Raw genomic sequence first — 23,752 nt, 5'->3', positions numbered from 1 at the left:
TAATTAAAATAATAATAATAATCAGTATTACAAGGAAAATGGTGTACAGTAAAATGTAATCAATTCTGTAGAAGCTTAACCATCTGTTAAAGGTTAAATCCTCGAAGAGTATAATGTCAGGGTATGGCGAATTTGTCCTTTGATGCATTGGGCTCTCTAATGTAGCCTAATGTTGAGACTGAAATAAACATGTAGAAAGGGAGGAATTCCCACAGTCCCCAAGCAAAATGAATGTTGTCTTCAGTCTGGGTAAAAGTTATATCCTTAGGGGTTCTCATAGATCCTTATGATGTTAGAATTCCCCTGAAACCTTCAACAAACCACAATTTCTATCTACTTGTAAAGAATAAACCATTGGAATTGAAGGATTATTGCTGCTACCATGGTTCATATGCATGGCCTTGAGGCATAAATCCTCATGGATGTTTTAGTTTTTAAATGAGACCTTGAAACCAACTTCAAATCACAAATTGCATTTCTCTACACTGAATGTGACATGACTATTATGCATCTGATAATTGGTAGTGCTGCTTTAGCTCCCAAACCTGGCTCGTGAGTGTTCAAGAGTTTACTTAATATCTAGTTGAAGCCATCATAAAAACATATAGCACATTCATCTACACAAATGAGCCACTACAGTAATGTATTTTTTGTTATTTCTGACTATTATTACAGTGCAAAAGTTCCAAGGCGTGTGTGTTCAGGCATGGCTGACTTTTCAAACAAAGCATCCACAAGACTTTGTGCAGCATAGATACTAAAAACAGTGCAAACAAAATGGAATCTTTGAGGGACCAGTTCCAGTGATAATGCTTTGTGAATTAAAACAACATCCCTCAGTAAGGGTCTGAAACTTATCCTTCAAATAGGTCTGGAGCAATTCCATTACAGAACTCATATCCTAATTTAGAGAATATAGGTTTGCAGAGGACATGATGTTGGAAGATTGAATGGACATTGGGAGATTAAGGAAAATCATGGTTGAATCATGGTTGAATCATGGTTGAACAGGTTCCAACTATGATTTGATTGCACTTTCAACTGGAAACCAATGAAGATCTATTTCTTGAATCCCTGTAGTCATTAGATCTATAACTGGTATTTTTTTTTCAGATGGGCCGCAATAAAATCATGAGAATACATGAGCATACAGGCACCAGGTCTTTCTATTTATTTAATTTGTTTGTTGCCTGACTTCCAAAGACTAGGCAACTTGAAAGTAAAAATACTGAGGAAGAAAGCTTACACAATTGTGGCAGGGGGACCCTCATTCTAACCAAAGTCCTGGAAGAAAAGCCAATTATTCAAGCTCCTTCAAAGCACCACCAGAGGAGTCATCTGACTCTTCAGGGAACCTCATTCCAAAAGATAGGTGCTGCTACAGAGAAGACATGCTTCCAAGGACCCAATAGATAGCATTGTTTAAACAAAGGAACCTACCGGTAGAGTGCACCAACCCTTCTAGATTGAATCAGTTATGCAGATACTATGAGAAAGGTTAATGTTTTATGGTATGAATAGTGCTATAAATAATTGGATATATAATTATTATGATTCAATCTGTGCCTACCTGTTCTTTGCCAGTAATTTCAGCAAGGTCACAGATAAAAACCATGAGGAATTTTGACAATCCACATTTAGATTCTAACTTTTCCTTTACTATTGCTCCAGTGAATATAACAGTATTCTAAAAGATTAGCCATTTTCAGGTGGACCCCATGTAAGAATCATGAACAACTATGTGGGGATCCAAGCTGGTTTCTCCTTGTCAGCGTCAAGAAATACATCCACTGCCTATTTTTTCCACTGGAAAGTTGGGTCTTTCTGGTATAAGAATAAAAACAGTCTCCCTGTGACTGTATTCACAGGACATGCTTAATCAGATCACGTAAAGGTTAAGCAGATGCATTCACACGTTACTTTGATCTTTGGATCTTGCTGTCTTGCATGAACACAGCCTGATCAGTTAGCTTGTGAATCCAACAGGCTTAATTTGGTCCCTGAATGCGTACAATACAATCTTTCACCCGCATTCTCACTCTCCTTACCAAACTGGGTTAAGCCTGTTGCACGAAGATGTCGTTCTCTCCCTCCCCACCCCACCACCCCAGTCTTGCTCTCCTTACTTCTTCGCCATATCTTCCTCTGCCTACCGAGGGGGTTAATCATTCTGCCACTCGTCGTCGCAGCAGTTGGGGCTCTGGCTCGACGACGCTGTCCACCAATGCGGTGCTGAAATAGTAAGCGGGTCCTCCTTTGCTGGCTCGCTCTGCCAACCGAAAGTAGTTGGAAGTCTAAGTCAATCGATGATGAAGACGCGCGAGGGAAGGAGCGGAGGCTGCAGCTGAGGCGGAGCCAGAGCCAGTGCTCTGTCGCGTCCCTTCTGAGCCCGCCGATGTCTCTTCTCGATCGAGGCAGCGGGACTTCCCGCTGGGACTGGGAATATTGTACGGGGAAACTAGAGCTCTCCCAGAGCTTGTCGAGCTGCGCTCCGAGTTGGAGAAGACTCGAGGTGTTGCTCCTGCTAAGTTCTTGCTTGGCTTTGGCTCCGGCTCCGGCTCCAGCAGCTGGCCAACTACGCTACTCGGTACCCGAAGAACTGGACCACGGAGCCTTTGTGGCCAACATCGCGGAAGACCTAGGTCTGGATGTATCCGAATTATCAGCCAGGCGGTTTCGTATTGCGTCCCGGGCGGGGAGCAAGCAGCACCTGGAGGTGAATCTGGAAAATGGGATCCTCTTTGTTAACGAGAAAATAGATCGGGAAGAGGTGTGCGAGGGCAGCAAGGCCTGCCTCCTGCACCTGCAGCTGGTCATCGAGAGCCCTCTTGAGCTCTATCGCATCGAAGTGGAGGTGCTAGACATCAACGACAATGCCCCCCGGTTCCCTTGGCAAGAATATGTGCTGGAAGTGACCGAATCAGCACTCCCTGGGGCCCGCTTTCCCCTGGAGAGTGCACAGGATCCCGACGTGGGCACAAACTCCCTGCGCACTTACAGACTCAGCCCTAATGGTTATTTCTCGCTGGAGGTGCAGACTCGCAGCGACGGCAGCAAGTTTGCAGAGCTGGTGCTGGAGAGGAGTCTGGACCGAGAGCAACAGCGTAGCCACCGGGTCCTGCTCACGGCTTTGGATGGTGGTATCCCAGAGCGCTCGGGCACTGCTAGAGTTGTGATCATGGTGCTGGATGCCAACGACAATGTGCCAGTCTTTGATCAGTCCACTTACAGCGTAAGCCTGCCGGAGGACGCACCCAAGGGGACTCTGGCTATCAAGCTCAACGCTACTGACTTGGATGAGGGAACCAATGGCGAAATTGAGTATTCATTCAGTGGCCACGCTCCACTAGGCGTGCGTGAGCTTTTCAGCGTGGAGCCCCACACTGGGCAGGTGCGCCTGAAGGGCCAATTGGACTATGAGCGAGCTGACCTCCATGAGCTATATGTGCAGGCCAAGGACCGGGGCCCCTCAGCAGTTGCCGTTCACTGCCGGGTGTTGGTGCACCTCCTGGACGTCAATGATAACGCGCCGGAGGTGACCCTCACCTCGGTCTCCACACCAGTTTTGGAGGACGCACCTCCCGGTACGGTCATAGCTGTAATCAGCGTGCTGGATCGAGATTCCGGAGATAACGGCAAGGTGAGCTGCGAAATCCCGACTGATATACCCTTTCAGCTTCAGTCGTCTTTCCACAACTACTATGCACTAGTAACTACCGCACCACTCGACCGTGAGACTGTGCCCGAATATAATGTCAGCATCACCGCCCGCGATCTGGGGTCTCCAGCGCTGGCTACCAAGAAGACCCTGAGAGTCCAGGTGTCTGATATCAACGACAACGCGCCCCGCTTCCTGCAACCCTCCTACAGCGTCTACGTGACCGAGAACAACGCTCCCGGGGCGTCGATCTGCTCCGTCAGCGCGCTGGACCCGGACTGCCAGCAGAACGCCTACTTGTCCTACTCCATCGCGGACGGCCAGATCCAGGGCATGCCCGTGGCCACCTACGTCTCCATCAACTCGGACAGCGGTCACATGTACGCTCTGCGCTCCCTGGACTACGAGCAGATTCGCAACTTCCAGATCCAAGTCGTGGCTCAGGACGCCGGCTTCCCGCCTCTGAGCGGGAACGCCACGGTCCACGTCTTCGTGCTGGACCAAAACGACAACGCCCCCCTGGTGGTGGCTCCCACGCCCCGCAATGGTTCCGTGGCCGTGGAGGTGGTGCCTCGCTCAGCGGAGCCCGGCTACTTGGTGGGTAAAGTCTCCGCAGTGGACGCCGACGCGGGACAGAACTCGCGCCTTTCCTACCGGCTGGTCCAGGCCACCGACGCCAGCCTCTTCAGCGTGGCCCTCTACACGGGCGAAATCCGCACCGTCCGCGCCTTCCTGGCCAAAGACGCCCCAAAGCACCGCCTCCTCGTCCAGGTGCGGGACAACGGGCAGCCCCCGCTCTCGGCCTCCGTGGCCCTGGTGCTCTCGGTGGTGGACAGCGTGCCGGAGGTGCTCTCGGACTTCCGCGAGCTTCCTCCGGGAGGCGAGACGGCTTCTTCCAGGCTTACTCTCTACCTGATCGCCTCTCTGGGCTCCGTCTCCTTCACCTTCCTGGTGGCCATCGTTATCCTCACGGTGGTCAAGTGTCCCAAAGAGCGGCTGACCTTCCCCGGCTATGCCTGCTCGCAGCTGTCTTGTGGCGGGGAGGGCGGCGGCGGCGGCTCCTCTGCCTTCTGCTGCTGCGGCGGCGGCCCTTGCGGCTCGTGCGAGCGCTCGGCTCCCGCCTCGGACCGCTTCAAGAAATCCGGCAGCGTCAAGGCCCCGGGTTCCTCGGCCGACTGCGGGGACGTCGGAGCCGGCGCGGGTCCTCCGGCCTATTGCTATAAGGTCTGCCTGAGCCCCGAGTCGGCCAAGAGCGACTTCATGTTCCTGAAGGCTTGCAGTCCCGCCCCTCCGAGGAACAACGAAGCGGGCCCGCAGAACTTGCCGCCGGGTCCCGGCCCGAAAACCCGAGGGGACAAGAACTCTCAGCAGCCCGCCGACCAGGTAGTTTCCTAGGCGCCCCGATGGGGTGGGGGAAGAAGCCCTCTGCTAGAAAGGCAAACGGTGCCCGGAACCTGGAATACGGGGAAAGCCACTTTCGAGACGGGGGAGACGCTTTCGATCTCGCCCAACTTTTGGAAAGCTTTGCAGCCCGGGCCCCTTGTCCGAAGCTCTGGCTCATTTACCTAATTATTTGCCGAAACTTGAGACAGGTGAGATGTGGGCCAAGAGTCGGGAAAGGTCCCCGGAGCGCCTCTTCGGTCGATTTCAGGGGGGGGGGCGGGGTTTAGGCAATCTCGCTCCGAAACTGGGGCGTTGTTTCCCTTCCCAGGCCGCCGCTCGTTGCCTCTCTTTCACCCGGGCGCGATGGGATTCGGCGGTTCGTAAGATCGGTACCCAGGTCTCTGCGGGAGGAGGTGGGGGGGGGGCAGTAGTGGGGCGCTTCATTCCTTTCAGCTGGGAGAAGGAAGCCCAGCGGACTCGGTTGAGCTAAAGCAGGGGTCTTCAAACTTGGCCCTTTTAGGACTTGTGGACTTCAACTCCCAGAATTCCTCAGCCAGGCACGCTGCCTGAGGAATTCTGGGAGTTGAAGTCCACAAGTCATAAAAGGGCCAAGTTTGAAGACCCCTCAGGCTCCGCCACTTTTGCTGTGAGTCAATTGCCCGGCTTGCATTGGCAGAGCCAGCATGTGAATCTCCTCGGCGAGGGTCTCTGGACAAGCCAAGGACCATTGCTGAGAGAAGAGTCCTGCTGAGCTCAGGGGACTTTCCGAGACCCTGGAGTCCTTCCGGGTGCCCCCTCCTCATTTCCAGAGGACGGGCACCTGTTCTTTCCACTTAGGCGGCTCAGCTTGACTGATGCTTTTCTCTCCATATCCCATCCATCGTTGGCTCCCCATCCCTATCCTGTTTCTGGCCTCATGTGAGATTAATGCCACATTGCTTTGTGCCAAAAAAAAGGGGGGGAGAGGATGCTGTGCCAAAGAGCGGAATAAGATGAAAAAAAAGGGGTCTAGGTTGCTGGGGGTGAGGAGGAAAAATACCACCATTTGCTAAATCTATATTTCAGTGAAGCACTTTCTTTGATAACAAAGCAGGATGGCTGAAGGTGCGGAGTAGCACACGGATTAAAAAAAACAACAACTTGCATGCGGTTTCGCAGCTCTTTGAAAAATGCCCTCACCGTTCTCTAGACAGGGTTTCTTTGTCCATTTTCATTTTCCTTGTTGGATATCCTTGTCTAATATGGTAATGTTCTTGTCAGCTCAAAACTCCCTCTAGTGACTTGATGTCTTGAGCTGATTTCCACCCCTCTTGCCTCAGGCTGATAGAGCAGACAGCAGCAAGGCCACATAAGCTCCCTTAGCCAAGGGAGTTGAGGCAGTGAGAGAAAGGAGGCTGGCATTCCTGCGTGGGGGGGGGGAGAGAGAGAAAGAGAGAGAGAGAGAGAGAGAGAGAGAGAGAAGAAATGAAACGGCTTAAGTTGTACATCTAGGGCACTGAGGCTTGGCGGCATTTATTCCTCTTAAGGCTAACTTCTTAAGGAGGAGGAAGGTGGATCTTTGCACACAATGAGATTTTGAATGAAAACAACCTCCAGCTTCTTTCTCCTGTTTTCCTCTGTTCTTGTCTTTCTGAAGGGATGGTACACTTCCCTGTTAGCTCTTAGGAAACCTCAGAATACGAACCCCCTTGAAATGATTGAAGTGGGGCTACTACCCTTTACCATTTCATTTGTACGGGAAGAATTTGGTAGCCTTAAATTGCCCTTTGCTTTACTGCTGGGATCTTCTGGGCCACAAGGGAATAAGGGAGCTCTCTGTAAGTCCACAGGGGAAAAGAAAAAAAAAGGGAAATGAAAATCAATGCAAACTGAACCTGGACAAGAGCTGCAAAATAAGCATGGAAAACATTTGGAATGGAAATAGAATGTAATAGATGAATTACATAAGTCTTCTATATTTTGTAAAAGGTCAATTGGTGGATCTTGTGATAGAAAGGCAGAAGTGACCGTGTTCCCACAGATCTTCCCCCAGTAGGACGACAGGCTTTGGAAAAGAATGGAATGCGCTCCGCTCCCTGCCTGTTCCAGAAATGGTCTGGAATACTAACTATAAAGGCTTTTTGGAATAAGACAGGTACAGCCCTGGAATAAGTATTCCAGGCAGTTGAAGGGCTGATGAAGAATTATAAAGTCACCTCTGAAAATACAAGGACAGGTATTACGGGCTGAGTTGTGGCTGGCATGACCAAGTCAGAAAATTATTGAGGTTATCTATCCATGCTGATTCTTCAAACACCTGATAAGGTACTTAGATTATTAAGTTATTTTATTTTTTTGTGGCACAATAAATGTGATTGGATAGTAAACATTACCCATTATCTCTGCAGAGAAAAGTAAGCGAACATTCAAAATCCAATGCCTTCAGTGCTACCATGTTTCCCTGAAAATAAGAAAATAAGAAAAGTCTAACCTGATTTTTTAGCATGCTCCTAATATAAACCCTACCCCAAAAATAAGCCCGGGGGTAGGTGGGTGTGGCCAGCACAGAAAGAGCTGGGGACAATGGTGTCCAGCCGCAGCCCACACAGTGTAGGTAAGTCCAAGTGCAGAGACTGGGGAGAGGCAGGCGATCCAGATGCACTCCACAGCTGCCTGGCTTGCAGGGGGCTCACGTGGCAGTATTGGCAGCAGATGGAGGCAGAAGCACACGTGAGATCCCAATGTGTTGCCCTCTCCCTCCCATCATCTCTCAGCTTGCCCGCAGCCGGGACAGGTGGCTGTGCGGCACATTGGGATTCCCTCCCTCTGCTTCCGCCCTCTGCTGGTGCCACCACATGGGCCTCCCTGAGCCTCCTGCGAGCCAGGCGGCCACACAGCGTGTCCGGATCATCTGCCTCCCTCCAGTGTCTGCCTCTGCACTTGGACTTACCTGCACTGTTCCAAGGAGGTGACAGGCTGCGGCTGCTGCAGAACACCATTGCCCCCCCCCCCCAGTGCACTCACTGACTCTTGTGCGCATGCTTGGGGGTGGGGTGCCTGGCCAGACTGATCACCCTGATACCATGTTTCCCCAAAAATAAGCCCTAATACGTCTTTTGGAGGAAAAAAAAAAGACCGAGTCTTATTTTCAGGGAAACACAGTAGTTCAGTATTCTTTGTAACCAGTTTGGAAATCTTTTAACCATTTTCTGTGATGGCAATTAGACAGACATGTCACACAATATTCAGCTATTTGTAATAATCACCTTAACTCTGTCACAACTTGGAGAAAATACCGCCTCGCTCAATAACAATAGCAATAGCAATAGAAATAATATTAGCAATAGCACTTAGACTTATATACCGCTTCATAGTACTTCACAGCCCTCTCTAAGCGGTTTACAGAGTCAGCCTATTGCCCCCAACAATTTGAGCCCTCATTTTACCCACCTTGGAAGGATGGAAGGCTGAGTCATCAACCTTGAGCTGGTGAGAATTGAACTGTAATTGAATGTATAGTGAGGGGAAAAAAGTATTTGATCCCCTGTTGATTTTGTATGTTTGCCCACTGACAAAGAAATTATCAGTCTATAATTTTAATGGTAGGTTTATTTTAACAGTGAGAGACAGTATAACAACAACAACAACAACAAAATCCAGAAAAAAGCATTTCAAAAAAGTTATGGCCAGGCTAAATCAGGGATAACAGTTCTGCTTTCCATTTTACACCAGATGCCTGATCAGCTGGATGGAGGAAAAATGGGTCTTTGGGAACACTAATGGCTAGATCAGGGTGTCAAACTCAATTTCATTGAGGGCCACATCAGCATTGCGGTTGCCCTCAAGGGGCCAGGTGGGTGTGGCCAGGGTGGGCGTGGCCTACTGGGTGGGCGTGGCTAGACTGCATATGGCCTACTGGGTGGGCGTGGCCAGCTCTACATTGTTCGCATAAAGGGTGCCTATGGGGGCCTGGGCAGGAGTGGGACAGATCTGAGGGTCTCTGGCAGAAGGAGGGTCTCTGGGCCAGGGCCAAGGCAGTGGGGGCCCTTCCCTCACTGTTTCCAGGATGGCTTCGCGGGCCACATGAAACCACTTTGCGGGCTGGATCTGGCCTCCGGGCCTTGTGTTTGACATGTCTGGGCTAGATGAAACTCATGGGCCCTTTTTCTCCAGATAGGGTTGTTGTTATTTATATCTAGAACATTACGTACATTTAATATTTTCACATTGTTGTTTTTTCCTGATTTTTTCCCACAAGACATATTTGAGAGAAGCAAGTTAAGACTTCCCCTTTCTTAAGAATTCCAAGGAAACTTTAAAAGCCCCCTACTCTTAAAATCTTTGCTGCTAAGATAGTTTGACATTACAAGTTACGTAATAGTTACACATTTGATATTCCACCCCCCCAACTGCCTTCAGTCTTAACTCCTAGTCACTGATGAGGATATGTGCACTCAGTTTTCCTGGCAATATTTTAAAAAGTAGTTTGTCCTTCCTTATTCCTAGGGTTGAGCAAGCTTGGTAGCACCTTTTTGAACAAATAAAAGACAACTTTCATGAGTTCATGAAAGGACTCCAGGATCGATGGTTGCCACATAGACTTAACACAGCTCTAACCCAAAGTGACTTAGTGGGCTTCCAAGCTTAAGGAAAGATTAGAACTCCTGTTTCCCCATTCCTAGCCCTGCATCTTATTCATCAAACCAGCCTGGCTCTTAAGATAATTAATTATCAGTGAAAATTACCCTCAGAGGATTGCGGGGTTGCCCTTCTGGAACCAGTGCTCTTATTCCATCCCCAGCTATATCTCCTTTCTTTCTTTCTTACTTCATTACAGCATAGAGGGATTTCACCCAGGACGCCACAATTTCCGCCCCTTCCCTGCCTGCCTTGTTCACTCAAGAATCCGGCGCTTAACGTTTGAAATAGAGCAGAAGAAACACTTATCATCCATCTCGCCTCACGTTTTTTATTTTATTTTTTCCCACTCCGTCCCATTTCCCTTCAGAAGCCTTCCCAAGCTTTATTGCATGCTTCTTGTGGGCCTCTGGAGAGCGCTCCTTGTTTCCATGGCGCACACTTTTCCTGCCTGCCTGCCTGCCTTCCGTCAGATACCTGGAAACCAGAACAAGAGCAGCCGGCTGGGGAGCCGATCCCCGGCGGTCCCCCACCCCCTCGGCCGAAAGAAGGCGAGGATGCCGCCGAGTTCCCCACAACTAGCTGTCTCCGCAAGAGAAAAGGCACCTCGCTTTTAACCTCCTTTCAGGCGACGAAAGTGGCCTTGGCGAGAACCGCTTCTCTCCCCCCCCCTCCGCGCTCCCCGCTCCCCGCATCCCTGTCGAGGAAGAGCTTTAGCGCCACTTGGCAAAGGCCTCTCCCTCGACGAGCTGCCTCTCTGTCGGGCGCCGAGCGAGTTCCGACCCCCCCCCCCCGCGCCATCTTCCCGCTCCCTGCGATAACGAGGCCAATTAAGGCGAAAGCGTAAAAACTAGGGCAACGATTTCGGGCTTTGAAATGCGGTCAAAGCAAGCGGCGCCTCTTTCGGCGAGCCTCGAGTGACGCCACCGCGTTTCAACCATCTCGGCGCAACACGAGGGTGCCTCTTGGCAAAGAGCGCCCCCTCTCTCCGATCAGGATGTTATCCGCCCTCACATTAAAAGAGGGCCGGACGGCTTCTTTTTGAAACCCGCGTTCTTGCATAGGGGGATCAGGCATCTGTCGAAGCAGCTGTTCGGTTTACTCCATTTTGTTTTGTGTGTGTGTGTGTGTGTGTGGGGGGGTGTCTTCTAACAACCCTAGCTTTTCCTGGGCTGCTTTCTTCACGTCTCTTCAGCGTCTGAAGAGAACTGGATGTAGTTCAGTATGTGAATGAATCACGTCACACGTTCAGTAAGATATCAGTATCAGCTTAGATATCGACACTTTTCAGAGAAGATAGTTCGCACCTCTTTGGAAAGCTTTCCAATTACAGTACTGTACTTGTTGTGTATGGTGATAATAAAATATAGCAGCAGTTCATTGTGACCATCAGGTGGCGCTGTACTGTAACTGGATTGGCTGGTAAGCGCTCGGCGGGAGAACCCAAATAAGGGATTGGCTGCCAGTGCACCTGGCCAAGTATATAAGGGGGTACAGGTAACCCCTTTGTTTTGCTTCAGTACTACCACCAATAAAGAGCTGCCATGCTGAGTCCTTTGTCTGATGTCTGACCATGCGGCCAAGAACCCACTACACCACAGGTTTGCAACCCGCGGCTCCGGAGCTGCATGCGGCTCTTTCAGCCGTCTCCTGTGGCTCCCAGTCCTCTGCCATGTGCAGTCCAAAAAAAAAAGTGGGACTAAAAAAGTTCAACCAATCAATTCAAATATGCAGGGTAGGTGCATATCTTGCCTTGGCTCCACTCTTCAGTCAAACCCTGTTCTGCACATGTGTGCATGTACGCACATGCGCACACATTTTTTGCGGTTCCCAGTTTTTCCTTTTGTGAGGGAACCGGTTCCGAGTGGCTCTTTCACTGTTTCAGGTTGTTGACCCCTGCACTACACAATAGTACTTCACATTTTTTTCATTACTGAAAGAAATGTAATAGGTTAGATTTTAGACAGAAGAGAAAAAACAGAACGCAGGAAGATGCATTCTGTATATGCAGTATATGCAGCCCATATACAGTAGCAGTGCTATTCCTTTCTGGCAATAACACTTTCCCCTCCACGTCTGATACTTTCAAAGGCTAACACATTTATTGTAGCAAAAACTTTTGTGAACTGCAGTTGATTTTACTGGATGTATAATGGAAAATCAGAATATTGACTCATAAACTACTTGATATGTATTGGCTAAATATTAACGCTCAGAGTATGGAAAATGAATACAATGATCTTAATTCTTAGTATAGGAAGACCAATATATTTCTGCAGGTATTACAGAGGCCTGATTCCTGAGTCCAGACTATAGCATCCGAAGAATAATAACCGAGTTCAAAACAATAGAAACAGTAGGAATGGAGACAAATCGCAATCTATATCAAAACTATCCTGCTTCAAAAGCTAACTTAATGAATTCTGTGATACTGTAGAAATTATCTGGATTAAAATAAGGGGAGGGCCGACCAAAATAATTGTTCTTGGTATCTACTATTGCTGGTCCAACCAAGGAGAAAGTGTGTGGAATACTTGCCAAGTGAGGTACAAGTAGTAAAAACAGTATCTCTCTCTCTCTCTCTCTGTGGGGGAAATGTCAAGAGTGGCCCTTTCAGAAAATTTCTGAACTATGCAGCTTTTTTGTTCAGTTAAAAGGGGGACATCTGGACTACAACAGTGAGTTTTCCCACCTTCTCCATTAAAAAGTGCATGTTTTTACTATTTGATTGCATTTTTTGTGCTTTAATATTATTTTTATTGTTCACTGAAATGCATGGAAAGTATAAAGGAATATTTTTAATGAAAAAGTAAATTCATAAATAAGTTGCCCATATGTTTTATACTGATGGGAGCAATTTATTTATTTATTTATTTATTTATTTATTTATTTATTTTTATAAACCGCCCTTCTCCCGAGGGACTCGGGGCGGTGTACAGAATAAGGTAGGTATACAGAATGAACAATAGTGAAAATAAAACAATAGTAAAAAACAAACTGGGACCCCAATTAGAGCTATCAGGCCAGGCCGGACTGCTGGAACAGGTAAGTTTTTAAGTCGCGCTGGAAGGTGCGGAGGTCGGGGGCCATCCGGATTTCGGTTGGTAAGCTGTTCCAGAGGGCTGGCGCACCCACTGAGAATGCCCTCCCCCTGGGGGCCACCAGCCGACATTCCTTGAGCGGTGGCACCCTGAGGAGGCCCTCTCTGTGGGAGCGCACAGGACGGTGGGGTGCTGACATTGGCAGAAGGTGCTCCCGTAGGTAGTCCGGACCCATGCCATGTAGGGCTTTGTATGTCATTGTTAGCACCTTGAACTTCACACGGAAGGCAACTGGAAGCCAGTGCAGCGCACGGAGGAGAGGTGTGATATGGGAGTATCGGGAGGCTCCCAAGAGTGTCCGTGCCGCTGCACTTTGCACCAGTTGAAGCTTCCGAGTGGATCTCAAGGGCAGCCCCATGTAGAGAGCGTTACAGTAGTCTAGGCGAGAGATCACAAGAGCATGGGTGACTGTACGTAAGGCATCCAGGTCCAGATAAGGCCGTAATTGGCGAACTAGTCGAACCCGGGAGAAGGCCCCCTTGGTCACAGCTCCTATGTGATCTTCCAGGGAGAGCTGCGAGTCTAGGAGGACACCCAGGTTGCGGGCCCTATCAACAGGGGGTAGTAACTTGTCCCCGATGTTAAGGGATGGGATGTTCTGAGTATCCTGGCTTGCCGGTACGTACAGCCATTCAGTCTTGTCCGGGTTGAGTTGGAGCCTGTTCCTCCCCATCCATTCCCGGACCGCTTTCAGGCAGCGGGACATCACGTCGAGGGCATCACTGATGTTGTTTGGAGTTGAGATGAAAAGCTGGGTGTCATCAGCATACTGATGGCACCCTACTCCAAAGCTGCGAATGATCTCGCCCAGCGGTTTCATGTAGATGTTGAACAGGAGAGGCGAGAGGACCGACCCCTGAGGGACTCCGCAAGCGAGAGGCCTTGGGGTCGACCTCTGTCCCCCTGTCAGCACCGACTGCGAGCGACCCTGGAGAAAGGAGGAGAACCAACGCAGAACCGTGCCTCCCACTCCCAGTCCCCTGAGGCGTCGCAGCAAGATACCATGGTTGATGGTATCGAAAGCCGCCAAGAGGTCTAATAAGACTAGGACAGAGGAATGGCCCCTGTCCCGGGCTCTCCAGAGATCATTTATCAGAGCGACCAATGCCGTCTCCATGCTGTAGCCCGGCCTGAAGCCCGATTGGTACGGGTCTAGATAAACCGCTTCATCCAGGATCTGAGGGAGTTGGTGCGCCACCACGCTCTCCACAACCTTCGCAAGGAAGCGAAGATTGGAGACTGGACGAAAGTTATTCAATGAGGATGGGTCCAAGGTGGGCTTCTTGAGGAGAGGTCTCACCACCACCTCCTTCAAGGCGGTGGGGAAGTGACCCTCACTCAGAGAAGCGGAGATGACCGCCAGGAACCAGCCTCGTGTCCCCTCTCAAGCTGCATATGCCAGCCAGGAAGGGCACGGGTCCAGTAAGAATGTGGAGGAGCTCAACCTCCTCATAATCCTGTCCACTTCCTTAGGAGTCACAGGATCAAATTCCTCCCAGATGACGTCGACAAGACTGTCCATGCCTTGTTCTTCCAGCTCAGCCCAGTTGGAGTCCAGGCCGGTTCGAATCCGAGCAATTTTATCCAGCAGATATTGACCGAATTCCTCGGCTCGACCCTGCAAGGGTTCCTCCCTCACCTAATTGGTGTAGTGGTTAATGAACCAGGCTAGAAACTGGAGAACCAGGAGTTCTAGTCCTGCCTAAGGCATGAAGGTAGCTGCATGGCCTAGGGCCAGTCATTTTTTCTCAGGCCTAGAAAGGAGGCAATGGCAAATCATGACTGAAAAACCTTGTCAAGAAAACTGCAAGGACTAGTCCAGGAAGTCTCCAGGAATCAATACTGACTCAAAGGTGCACAAAAATGTATTTTACATAAAAAACTAGGAACAATATGAAAATAACAAAGGACATAAATAGAAAGTGGAAAGAGGGACACATAATAAAGAAAAGAAGGCATAGTTAGCCTGATTTGTAGAGAAATGGGATAACAGAAACTCAGTATGAACTAAGGTTCAGAAAGGATGCTAAGATGATTTTTTCAGAATCCTAGGAAAATAAAAAGTCTCCTGTGCAAGTAGCAAAAAGCTAAAGAGATAACAGCAAAGATAGAAGAAATTGTAGATTCCATTATTTAAAATAAAGCCCAGGATGGAAAATTAACAATTAACAATACATTATATAGCTGAATATTGGTTTTTATGGAAGCTTCATGCCTGACTACCTAAAATCTAGAAAGCCTTGCAGTCACCATAGCCTAGTTTAAAAAACTTATTTGAGAGGATGTCTATGAAGTAATTCAAATTAATCCTTCCAGAAGTGTAAAATGTGATAACGGATTTTCCTCAAGGACTAGCTTTCAAACAGAGATGACAGGCCACCTAACTGTGATAATGAGGCACAAAGCCCCCAGAATTCCCTTCTGATAGAAGCCTGCTTTATGCCACTGTCGTATAGTAACTGACACTTCAAGGACAGTTCATGTCCTGACATTTCAGGACAAGTTCTCTAATTTTGTTTCTAGCTTCTTCCTCAGGCCAGTCATCATCCTAGTCAATAATTTTCTTCAGTTCTGACATTTGAGGGAAAATGACTGGGTAAGAAGGATGAATGGGCCAAGGAAGAAGCAAGAAGGAAAATTGGGGAACCTGTCCTGAAATATTTCTAGCTGTTTGTGAAAAGAGAAAAAATTGTTCATATTTGCAAGAGATTCTTCACCTAACTTGTTCAATCTTATACAGTAGTCCAAATGAAACATTATTTGATTTCTCCAAAAACTGCAGCCAGTTTATTCAAAATTTCATGGAAATTACTTAGCTCTGATATCTTTTCAATCTTCTCTCCAAGTCTGTCTTCTTCAAAATCTATGCTTGCAGCTTCTTCAGAAAGCTCAACTTCCTAATATTGGATTCCATATGGCTCCTACCATTTAGAATAAGTAGTTGCATTTCAAAAGCAGTGTTCTCTAGCACTGCCAACAATTCCTGTTGGTACCATTAATCTGTTGATCAAGCCCCCAATTTTGCAAACAAAATCCAACAGTTATGCTGTAAGCAATTCCTGAAATATTGTCTAGAGTCCAGATATGTCAAACTCGCGATGTCATGTGACGTCGCACAACGTATCGGAACTTTTTCCCCATTTTCCCGGCAATGAAGTGGGTGCGGTTTCATCATGACACATCCGGCCTGTGGGCCAGCAGTTTGACACCCCTGGTCTAGACCATTTCCAAATTTCATAATTACCTTCTCCATGAGGAAACTCTTGTATTTTTGGAAAAAGATGAGTTAGGGTACTTGAACATTAAATTTAGAAAAATGTTGATAGTAATTACATATGTGAATGTGTGTGTGTGTTATGTAATTATGCATAATTTTGTGTTATGTGTAGAAAGAAAAGAATTCGAGCTTCAACCAACTTTTCTCCCCATCTAAATCTAAATCTGGTCCAGTATGAAAATAAAACAGAAATTAAGCAAAATTCTTATTGCATTTCTTTTGTACATATAAATTTTTTTATTTATTTATTTATTTATTTATTTTATTTATTTTGTTACTTTCATATTAACATGTCCTCAGACTCTAGGTGGAATACACAGAGGCTCCTCCAATTTAATTAACAACATTGTAAGTGAATGTCCTCCTGTAGGCCATCGGTAGTGGATGATCCACCATCATGTGAGTTTTAGAGACCCATAGCCTACCTATTACGCTGTAGTGATACTCTTTCAATGATTAATGAAAGAAGAAAAAAAATGAGCCATGAAACACTTGTCTTTGAATGGAGGTTTTCAGGAATGAAGCTGCGTTGTGATGAGCTTGGCCAGGCTGGATAGACTTGATAAGAAATGGGAATTCAATACCATTTGGAATATTGTCCCTGCAGCTTTCCAGGACAGGTGACCTAGAAACCCTTCCAGAATCCTGAGAAAGTGGTACTGACTGCTTTGAGAAAGGGTTTGAAATTTCTTGCCAGGGAGGGGAAATTTGTAGCAAGTCCTAGCTTTTGGTAAGTATTGTATTTATCCTGTTTCAGTCAAGTAATTCCACATCAGCTGAAGCATCCTATGGCAGAGCTTGAAAACCCCTTCTTGTCTCTTAATATTTCTTGTTTGTTGTCCTGCTATAGGCCATTATTAGTTGTTATAAAAGCAAAGATCAAAAAGGTTACCAGAACAAATGCATGTGGTCAAGCTGTCCTGAGGATGTGTATTTAATTCAAAACTTTTTTTTTTAATTTGTAGGTAAAACAGGCCAATGCAGACTGGCTGCCAGCAAAACAACCAATACTGAAGAGGTATAATAGAGGAGGGGAGGGTTGGCCTATTATATTTAGGAAAATTGTTGCTAAATATTTTATGAATGCTTATCTTATGGCTGGATCTTTTTTTATTTCTTATGTTGTAGTTCGCAGAGCCTAGAAGATGTAGGAAAAGTTTGGAAAGGAGCTCAGAAAGACCATGATAGATTGTGTACTTTGGTCACTCCAATGTCTGGTGAGTTTCCGGTCTATAGAACCCTAAAATTCAATGATTTCTGTAATTTTTGAGATAATGAAAACCTCCCTCAGATGTTCACTTCCTGTTTTACTTCGGCATGTTTGGCTTTTTTGGTTTTGGGCTATTATTTCTCAGCCGAACCTGCCTATCAGGGTTGTAAGAATAAGGATAAAACTGATGATGAGAAGCAAGCAAACAAATGTATAGCTGATATGAAATAAATAAGGTCTCCTCCTAGTTGAGCTGAGTTTCAGTGACAAGTCTATGTAGTTTCCTTGACAACAGCACAAAAGGGTTTTGCCATGATTTCTTCTGGGATGGTTTTTCTTTGTTTAACAAATGTGTTTTACTGATGTTTATTACAACATAAAATATAATGAAAATAAAGATTAAGAAAAAAGAGGGGAATGCAGGATTTTTTTTAAAAAAAGGAAAAGAAAAACTGCGTAAAATAATTACAACCTATAATTACAACCTCAACTGTTTACATTACTTACAATTATTACAAGCCAATTTTACAACTGCACAATTATTAAATCTTCAGACTAAATTCTAAATTTCATTTCTTTCTATTTCATAGAAACCAGAAGCAATAACCCAGTATCAACTTTGTAAACTTCCTTTTAACATACATACTTTCATTTTTAATAATACCGTATTTTCCGGCGTATAAGACGACTGGGCGTATAAGACGACCCCCCAACTTTTGAGATGATTTTCATGGGTTAAAAAGTCGTCTTATACGCCGGAAAATATGGTATTTTGCAAACTTTAGGAATTATTCAAGGATTATACATATAAAAAAACAGGAAAAGAAAAATCCATTTTCAAACCATTCTATAAGCCCGAAACCATGCATTGGAACTTTCTTTTAATTACATATGTCAAACCAATAAAAAAATCTATCCTAACTCCCTCCAGCTTTTTTTTTTCTTCTTCAAACTCTCAATGTAGTTTCTAGCCCTGATATGTTTCCTGGCAGTTTCCCACTTAATTATTCAAGGTCACATAGGGAGTGCCAATTGTATGTGTTTCTCTGTGTGTGTTTGTCTACGTGCATCTGGGTGTCCATGTCTGTGTCCATATTTCATTTCATTCCAGGACTGCATTTCAACTTCAGAGGAACCCCAAATCTGAGGCAAATTGAGGCATTGTAGGAAAGATTTTTACTCACCCCAAGTAGGCAATTTGCACTAACTGCTTTTCACAGTTCAAAATCTCTGCAAACCCTATTATTTCATTGTCATGTTTCTTTCACTTTTTTGTCAAAGCACTTTTTATTTCTTTTATTTCTTTTTGACAATGTATATGTTTCCATTACTATTATTTTTGTGTTTTGCTCCTTACCCCCTCTTATTTATCATTAATTAAAAATCAATAAAAATAAATTTTAAAAAAGAAAAAGAAATCTTCTGGTATTTGCTTGTGTGTTCAGTGATTGACAGGTTTCTCCCTATTTTTGAATGATCTTTGCAATCAGATCCTCAATGATACCTTTTGCATGAATTGCAAGATAATAGGGCAGGATATCTCAGGTGCTGATTGGAAAGTGGAATAGGCTGATTAGGGACAGAAGGCCAAGAATAGCTCTTAGTGAAATTTGGCAGAACAAAGGATTGTTATGAGTTTGTGGATTGCCATAAAATTATTGAGTAACTGGCTTTTATAGCCAAAAGACAAATTACTGATTGAGATACCTATTATGCCCAAAATTTGTAGTCCAGTCTTGGAGCACTGTCCTGGTTGTGACTAAGACACGATCAAAATATATATTTGGGTGAGGAAAGTATATTAGCTTTCCTTCCTTCAGTTGCAAACAGCTGCCTTGTCCTTCTAGAGATCTTGTGCAAACTCTGCAAGCGATAGAGCACAGATGGTTTTGTGATTTCAAAATTCAGGGATCTTTTAGGTATATTCTGATTAGAATGATTGTAGAAGGAGAGCTTGCGGCATGGCAGTGGTTGAGCACCAATTTTTTTTCTATATTAAGTTATACGTAGGAGAAAGACAATCAATGACAGAAGTAACTAAGTAAATAAATGTAATCTTCCTGCCAGCAAAATTGAAGCTCCCATTTTTCTGAATCACTTTCTGATATGATATGTTGAACTTCTTGGGATGAATCATTCTAACAAATTGATCTATTGCTGGAGTATTGGGTTTTGCCCATGGAGTGGATTGGGAGGTCTACTCTCTGTGTTTACCTATATACAGTATGTATAGGGAAATATAATTTTACACATACAGGTAATCCTTGTTTTTTTTATTTAATACATAAAAAAGAAATAGGAAGTTAAAGGAAGGAAAAGGAGAGGGGAAAAGAAGGTGTGAGGTACAAGGGAAAAAAGGAAAAAAGGCATTGACTTCTGACTTTTTAGCACAGTACAAGATAAAAACACTTCAGCCTCAACTTTTTGCTTTTACACGTTAATATATAACTAGACATTTCTATAATGACAAATCTATCTAATTGAAATCAAAGTCAATGTTCCTTTTTTTTCCAACACAAGCACAAAATCCAGAAGTGGTATGCAAATGAATAACATACTCAAATATATTCTCCACTTTGAATAGAATGATCAATTTAACCATGCCTCTTTTATCTTCCTTGCTGTGGAAACCTAATCATCTTTGTGACTCACCATTTTTATTAACAAAGTTAACTTATATTCTTTCAAAATCTTTGACCTTACCAGGAAAAATACTTTTCCCCCAACCTTTAAAAAAAAGCTAAACTTTTTAAAAACAAACTTTTCTAGAATCAAAACTTTCTAATGCATCTTTTTCTTTACCTTCTTAACATACAGGCTTTAACTTCATTTATAAATTTAGCTCCCACCCTCCAAATTACCCTTTATAGAATAATATTTTTGTTTTCTTTTATAAACATTCTTTTTAAAACACAATTTTTTTCTTTAAACTCATACATCATTTTCTGTAACTTTCTCTTAACACAGGTACTCTCAAATACATTTTCAATAACATTCTGCATAGTTTAAACATTACTTAAACATTATATATATATATAATTTACATTTTCAAATTTTGAATTAAGACTTTCAATTACAAATATTAAACAAAAAAAATCCATCCTAAACTTAAACTCATTAAGTTTAAGTCACTCCTTCAAGCTTGTCTTCATGGAGTAAATTCTTCTTCTCTGGAAAGCTTATCCAGTAGTTATAAGCCTCCCTTGTTATCATAGATTTCTCAACCTTGTTAATATCCTTAAAGAAAAAGTCCCAAATTTGTCTTTTTAAAAGTTGCCAATTTTCTTGAGACTTTTCTTTTAGTTGTGTTGAGAGATTCATATTTAAACCATCATAATAAAAGTTAATGTCAGATCTGTATTCCCAAATTGCAATGAATTCCTCTGCATTTTCAGTTACTTGTGAAGCTGCCTCAGTAATTTGGTAACTTTCTGCACATATTTGCATCTCTAAAGTAATTTGAGAGGTTTTTTAAAACATCCTTGGAGCACAGCTGGTCAACAAGTTGGTGGATTTTATTTAGAGACCTTTCAAATATATCTCTAATAATTTGCTCCTCCATCTTGACTTGCTCTTTGATCAGGATCAGAAAATTTTAGCCACCCACAGCAAAGAAGACCACGCTACAAATTACTACAATAATAAATTAAAACCATAGCTTTCAGTCTTTATGTTTCTCCATCTGCTTTTTTTTTGCTCTTCCTTATTTTGGCTTGCGTTAGCAGCCTTCTTCCTTATAATTTAACACTAAAGAAATCCCTAAAATGGCTTCAAAAAGGCATAGCAGGCTGTGACTAAAGAGAGTCTCTTTTAACTTGACTTAGAAAAGATTAATAGTCCTTAAAGGTGATTAAGAAATGAAAGGCACAACTTCCTGTTTGTTTGAAAGGTAAATTTTGAAATGGCGGCTTCTTCAATCACGAACAGATTACAGCTCCTCCCCCCAGCTTTTGGCAAGCAGATAGCTTTGAAGCCCAGCTCCAGGAGCTGCTTGCAGGCTTTCAGATGTGTTGGATAGTCCTGAGGGGAAATTCTTAGTCTCCCCCTGATCCGGGTGAGTCATAAAAACTGAAGGAATGCCAGTCTCTTCAGTTATTAGCTAAAGAGCTACAGTCCAGGGAAAAACCCTTCAGGGATCCCTCCCTGTGTGTGTATTTAGTCGGCCATATTCACGGAAGTTCCACACACCTAAGTAATCCTTGAGTTACAACACGCAATTTAAAAAATGTTTTAAATTATGACAGACCCACCAAAAGCTATATACGAACCCATTTCAATGTTATGATGGCTGCAGCAGGCCTTTGGTCGTTTGCCTTTATGACCCACCACAGGATTGCTGCAGCGCCCTCCTGCCTCTCTCTCCCCCAACCCACAGTGCTTGGGCCTCCTCCCCACACGCTCTTATGAAGTGTGCCATAATTTGAGTTGTACAAGGAGGGCTGGCCATGTATCCCCAGGCCAAACGGCAGCAATCCAAATGCAGTTGCCATTTTGTCCCACTCCTTTGTGGGTGCAACAAAATGGTGGTCACTAGCTTCATTTTGCTGCACAGTGCTGCAGAAATTTCTCAATGCTGCAGAAAGCGCTGTGTAGACCTTGGTAAGTCAGCAAAATGAAGCAGTTTGTTTCGGGAATATGCAGAGGAAACCCAAATGCAGCTGCCGTTTGTGGGTGGGGACAAAATGGTGGCCACCAGACCAACTGCTCCCTTTTGGGGTACCTTCTGGACACATTTCACCTAAAGATTGCCACAACATGCACCTGCAGTGGGCAGGCTCCATTACAGTCGTATCTTGAGGACTTCCTGTATACAGATAGTCCTTGCTTAGTGACCAAAACTCTGACTGGCAAATCAGTTGCTAAGTGCTACAGTTGCTAAGTGGAAAATCACGTGGGCTTATGACCTTATAGTATTTCTCATTTGTTTGTTAAGTGGAGTGCTGCAGTCATGAAGTAAAACATCACATGACTGCAACTTAGAATTTTACTTCCATAATCTCTATTAACTCATCTTGTCACAATCTGGTTGCAAAGAACATGAATGGCCATTACATGACCATGGGACGCTAAATGCGAGGATTGGCCAGAAAGCTTTGTTTACACCATTGTAATTTCAAATTCAGTGGGTAAGTGAGGAATACCTATATTCCACCAAGTACAGGTGCATTTTTTTTTTGTCTTGGATACCTTACATTGAAACCGAAATATAATTTAGAAAAAATGAAGCATTTACCCAGCATCTTCTGCAAAATGGGCAGTGTTTGATGTGCTGTGTTATCCAGGGGCTTCCCTCTATCATTAAAAAAAAATTGTTTTTCACAGAACATAAGAAGACATCTGCTCCCCCCAACAGCATCCGGACCCCTCCATATGCACCCCTGTATTTACAACATATTTCTCCTCTGGATTATCAACACAATGTATATATTCCAGGAACCCCAACAACATCTGCCAATAAGGATGGCTCTGTATTTCTGGAGCAGGAGGCTAAGAACAGCTTCTCCACATTTGGAAAGAGGAAGAAAATGATCAATTATTCTGATAAACATGACAGCATGGTCATTAACAATCTGAAATAAAGTTTCTTTAGCAGTCCAGCAGACATTGCAAACCATGCCTAAATATTTCCATGGTGCTGGAGATTTCTGACTTTAACGCGCTATGTGATTGTACATAATATAAGGGGCCAATCTACAAGCTATTTCCCCTGAAAAGATGGCAAACAGTGAATAACTGTAATGTCAAGACATCAGGAATGACTGTAATTTATAATGAAGGCATGGAAATGTCTCTTTAGACACAGGTGAATGCTATCTCTTGGAACTGGAGAAGGAAAAAAAGAAAGAATGGACATAACATCCCTCTACTCACCCATCCACCCACCTGTTTCATTTTAGAGTTCTGGTGGCTGCTTTGTGTGGAAAATGCAACACAACTGGCAAGTTGAAAAAGAACATAAATGAATCATGTGTTTTACACTGGAATATAATAAATGATTGGGGTGGAAGCAGGACAGTTGTCTGAAATTCAAAGAGGTCATGGTATAGAGTCCTTTCAACTTTTAGCAACCTTCCCCCATTTTGTAGATGAAGTAATTCTTTTTAGACTGTAAATGTTTCACCACGGCCTTTCATTCTGTTGTGTTATCACATTTAGCAATATGGAAAATTATGGAAAGGTAAAACTACTTTTTGCCACAAGAATTTGTCAGGGTAGACGTAATGCTTAGCAGAAATGCATTTATTTATTTCATATATTTCACTCACTGATAAAAATGTTTTCTCATTATAACATACATTTGGATTTAAAACAAAACATCATTTCAATCAAATTTTTTGGTAAAAATGAGCTTTTTAAAGAACTGAACTTTTAAACAAGAATTGTGAATATCACATGCATATACAACAGGGGTGGAGCTCTCAGTGCAACCCCATGGTGTTGCTTTATCATTCTGGCAAAAGTAGCCAGCTCCTACAGAGCCCCATGCTAAATGCACACACTTCCAA

The 23,752-nt window shown here is 44.5% G+C and overlaps 1 protein-coding gene across 1 annotated transcript; it reads left to right on the top strand.

Annotated features, from left to right (window-relative positions):
- Positions 1–2,395: 2,395 nt before the first annotated feature.
- On the top strand, positions 2,396–23,119 carry LOC308666672 (protocadherin-10-like; the record flags this gene model as incomplete). Its single annotated transcript, XM_081325565.1, has 4 exons — positions 2,396–5,041; positions 17,002–17,054; positions 17,165–17,253; positions 22,569–23,119. 4 exons carry the CDS (start codon positions 2,396–2,398, stop codon positions 22,823–22,825), a joined length of 3,045 nt encoding a protein of 1,014 aa, XP_081181691.1. The 3' UTR covers positions 22,826–23,119.
- Positions 23,120–23,752: the final 633 nt, after the last annotated feature.

The sequence above is a fragment of the Vipera berus genome (assembly GCF_964194415.1).
Source record: "Vipera berus genome assembly, chromosome: 3".
Taxonomy (NCBI): Eukaryota; Metazoa; Chordata; class Lepidosauria; order Squamata; family Viperidae; genus Vipera; species Vipera berus.
Note: the sequence above shows the minus strand (reverse complement) of the source record. Positions and strands in the feature narration are given on the sequence as shown.